Raw genomic sequence first — 4,626 nt, 5'->3', positions numbered from 1 at the left:
ATGTAGGAGGTTGGGAGGACCCTCTGGAATGTACCATAGATATGGGAGGTGAGAGATTTTCAGGACTCAAAGGGCACCCTAAATGAAATGCCTTACAGGGGAGAGGGCGAACTTGCAGAGCCCACCTCCAGGAGAAAGACAGGGCATTTAGTGAGGGATGGGGTTGCTATCCCACAGGAAAACACTGACCCTTAATTATTCCTGTTTGAAAAAATTTCGGGGATGGAAATGGAGAAGAGCCTGAGGAAAAGAAATTTAAACAAGAGTCCCAAAAGGGGAATCCAGCTCAAGGTGAGGCTTTAAGGTCTGACGTTGTTACTGGGGCTATGGAGTGCTCACAAATAAAAGGACCTATCATGACTGTTATCTGAAAGACCCAACAAGCAGCTGAAAGAGTCAGATGCAGATACACCCAACCAATGAACAGAAGCCCCTTACCCCTGTGGTTGAATAAAGGAAAAGCTAGAGAAAGCTGAGGAGGAGGGCAACCCTGTAGGAGGACCAGTAGTGTCAATTAACATGGACCCCCAAGATCTCTCAGACAATGGATCAACATGCACCAGCTGATATGAAGCCCCCAACACATATACAGCAGAGGAATGCCCGATCTAGGTTCAGTCAGAGAAGATGCACCTAACCCTCAACAGACTGGAGGCCCTAGGGAGTTCAGAGGTGTGGTGGGGTGGGTGGGGTAGGGACATCCTCATGGAGACAGGGGTAGGGGTGGGGGAAGGAGGTATGGGATGTGGAACAGTCAAAGGGTGGACCTGGAGGGGAATATATTCTAGAGTATAAAATTAAAAAAATTAATTAATTAGAAACATTTTCTTTTTTTGGATATTTTTATTTACATTTCAAATGTTATCCCCTTTCCCAGTTTCCCATCCCCCCTCCTTTTTTTTCTATGAGGGTGTTCCCCTCTCATCCACCCACCCTTTCCTGCACCCCCTTCTCCAGCCCTTACACTGAGGGGTCTAGCCTTAGCCAAACTAAGGGCTTCTCCTCTCATTGGTGCCCAACAAGGCCATCCTCTGCTACATATGAGCCGTGGGTCTGTCCATATATACTCTTTGGGTGGTGGTTTACTCCCCGGGAGCTCTGGTTGGTTGGTATTGTTCTTATGGAGTTGCAAACCGCTTCAGCTCCTAGAATCCTTTCTCTAACTCCTCCAATGGAGACCCTGTTCTCAGCTCAATGATGGGCAGCGAACATCTGTCTCTGTATTTGTTAGGTTCTGGCAGAGCTTCTCAGGAGACAGGTATATCGTGCACCTCTCAGCATGTACTTTAGTTTATGGCCTGGATCCCCAACCGACTGCAGGAAGTTCAAGAAGGACGAACAAAGTGTGGATGCTTCAGTCCTTCCTAAGTGGGCACAAAATATTCACAGGAGGAAATATAGAGACAAAGTTTGGAGCAGAGACCAAAGGAAAGGCCATCCAGAGACTGTCCCACTTAGGGATCCATCCCATTCATTTTCGATGAATGAGTGCATGTTTTGTGGGAGTATATTATAAATTTGATCCAGAAATTTTAATAATAAAATTATGACTGAACAAAGAATTTTCATCTCTAGTAAAATTCAGAATCATATCATACTGAAGATTTAAGTGCATAAAACATGGGGCATTTAAAAAAGATCTACTCCCTATATAGCATATTGTACAACTAACTATTTGACATTATTTCATGAATTAATTTAATTTGATAGTTTTTAAATTTTGATGTACAATAAGTAGTAAGAACAGGTTAAGTAGTAAGAAGTTAAATTTCTTTATTTCAGAGCTTCTGTGTTTCATTAAATTTGGGGCATTTAATAGCTTAAAAAGATCAGGGGTTAGGGATTTAGCTCAGTGGTAGAGCGCTTGCCTAGCAAGTGCAAGAACCAAGGAACGGTCCCCAGCTCCGAAAAAAAAAAAAAAAAAAAAAAAAAAAGAAAAGGAAAAAAAGATCAGCTATTGATTGTGCGCGGGTCATCAGTAAGATATTGCACATGATATTATGGATCCATGATAGTAAATTAATCAAAAAGCCACATTTCAAATTAATACTTTAAAACTATCATAACCTTGTATTTTGTATAATTATGCATTAAAATAAAATAGATTATACTATGTTCCCATAATTAACAAACATTGTACCTAGAAATGTAAATTACATTATCTGAATCATTATGAAAATATTTTAGAATGGTTGATAATGAAACCAATAACAAATATATATAACTCAAACACAGGAGCCTCATGGGTTCAAAGTATTGGGAAAAATAATTCCAAATTAAGTTCTGTATGTAATAAAATACCTTTATTTATAGTGGTTTATAATTCTATATTATACTTTATATTTCTTCTCTAAACTTTTATTCATATATTTTATATGGGTACAATTATTTGCTTTTATTGCTGTTTGTTATGTATTTTAAGACATGTAGTGTAGTCCATAAGTCAAAATGTCCGTGATTAATAGTTGATAGAAAAATTGTAAAATTTTGATGTTTTTATGCTTTAGTGGGTTACAATGATATTCTTTAGTGGGTTAAGAAATAATCTTGAACACAACTTGATAAATTAGCAACAGCTTTAATCAGTGATAATCGTAAAGAAATACCAAATTCATGGAAAGTGAAAGAATATTTAATATATAAAAAGCGAAAAATACAGAAGACATTTGTATTGGTGAAACATTGTCTGGAATATGCAACAAAATCTATAGTGATTTAGAGATCTAAAGTTTCTACATAATTTTTCCTGAGTTTCTGCCACCACAATACAGAGAGACAGGCCCGTCTCATCTTCATGTCTCCTAGAATCAGAATATATGAATGGAATGAAGGAAAAGCTATATATGCAATCTGACAAAATAAAATGAAAAGATTTTTCTTCAGTAATTCATATTTCCAAATTTGTACTAAGACAGACAGAATAAAAATAGAGTATAGTAGGAGAAAGGCGATCACGGTCTGCAAGGCTTTGAAGTGGGCCGTGGTGCTGGCGTCTTGGCGTCCTTGAACATGCTGCTGCATCTTCTTGTGATGTGTCCACAGGGAGAAGATGAGCAGGAGAAAAGTTGACAGGGACAAAACAAAGGGGACAGACAGGAAAATAATTTGAAGGCTTAACATCTGCCTGTGACAATTTGTATGATAATAAGAATTGAAGCTGTATGTTATGTTTCTTTGGTATTCATTTATGCATATGCTAATTTCCAAGTTAATTAGTAAACTATTTAAAGTCAGTAGGACCAGTGACACCAGCAGTGTAACTGAAACTACTTTTTCAACTCTCCACTTTAGATAAAGAAAAAGAGAGTTAGAAAAATTGGGTATCTTGAGAAAATAAAAGACACCAAGGCATGTAGCAAGCCAGAGGTTGAAATGGTTGACTATAATCCAAAGATTACAAGTGACTTGTATCATCCTTGAAGTTGTAGTTAGATCTGGATATGAAAAGGAGATGACTAAACTTATAAACAATAAACAGAGTTCAAAAATTCTGGAGATTGCCAAAGCAGTGAGGATTTGATTAACTAATGATATTTTCTTTCTCCTTAGCCAGTCCATACAGTGCACCAGGGCCATGAACCCATTTCCTATAATTCCAGTTACTAATTCAGTGAATAAAATGATTGTAAGTGTGCTGTGAGAGATAACAAATATTGTCTTCAAATTATGTTGCATTTTACATATTAGTTATAAAGGCTTGATCACATATCCATTTAAAATATAATTTTAAAAATTCTGTTTATATGATTTTTGACAATTTCTGAGTTGATTTTCATAACATGCTTTTTTCTTAACTCCTCCCCCCACACACAGAGGAGCAAACATACAGGTTTGACAATGACAGAGTCTGAATCTCTTTCCATGAAAATGTATCTCGTCACACAGCTCAAGAGTGCCAGACCAGAACTGCTTTGCTCACACACATCTCCTGTAATATTTTCTGGACAATATAAAAGGAAAGGTTAGAAACTCAAAGGTTAGAAAATGAAAACACATTATTTTCATCATTTACCTATATTGGCTTCAATCTATGTATTTTGTTATAACTGTGTTCTATGCAAGACACTTTTAGAAATTCTCAAGTATATTGAAAAAATATTAATGATATGGGACTTTCTTAGTTATAAGGCTTTTAAGTACTGAACATTTAAGAGACATTGCCATATACTGTCCTTATCTCTTACATTCTGATTTGTTTAACAATGTCATGAGAATCTTTAATTTTCCAATATTAAATGGTAAAAATAATATTGCCTCATTACCTTACATACATACACATGTACAGTACTCACACATAAGTACATATTTATTGATGTTCAAATTTTGTTTCTATAATGAATTCACATTGGTTAATATTTGTTTTACAGATAGATCATGCTTAGTATTGTACTAGTTGGTCAGGTCATGCTTTTGATATGCTTTACATATTACCTGATGCAATAGGTCTTCTCTATCCATGAATTTAAGACAGAAAACACTTCTTGTGCTGTGTCCAGTCAAGAATGAGAATTAACTAATCCACAAAGCAAGACACTTCCTTACTCCTGGCCTCTTCTTTGACTGGTACAACAGCTTCTTCCATTAGCAAGAAACACCATCTGACTGCATCCAATTCCAATCAGCTGC

General features: G+C 36.5%; 1 protein-coding gene across 1 annotated transcript; it reads right to left on the bottom strand.

The window, feature by feature from the left end:
- Window positions 1-2,715: 2,715 nt before the first annotated feature.
- LOC116902769 (taste receptor type 2 member 117) lies at window positions 2,716-3,675 on the bottom strand. Its single transcript, XM_032905111.1, has one exon. The coding sequence runs from the start codon at window positions 3,673-3,675 to the stop codon at window positions 2,716-2,718; it is 960 nt and encodes a 319-aa protein (XP_032761002.1).
- Between the last annotated feature and the right edge of the window lie 951 nt (window positions 3,676-4,626).

The sequence above is a fragment of the Rattus rattus genome, chromosome 6 (genome assembly GCF_011064425.1).
Source record: "Rattus rattus isolate New Zealand chromosome 6, Rrattus_CSIRO_v1, whole genome shotgun sequence".
Classification (NCBI taxonomy): Eukaryota; Metazoa; Chordata; class Mammalia; order Rodentia; family Muridae; genus Rattus; species Rattus rattus.
The sequence above is the reverse complement of the archived record's forward strand: the minus strand, read 5'-3'. Positions and strand labels throughout refer to the sequence as shown.

Bases quoted from the DNA above. Each gene is read 5' to 3' on its own strand.
- LOC116902769 (XM_032905111.1), bottom strand. From the start codon at position 3,675: ATGCAACATAATTTGAAGACAATATTTGTTATCTCTCACAGCACACTT.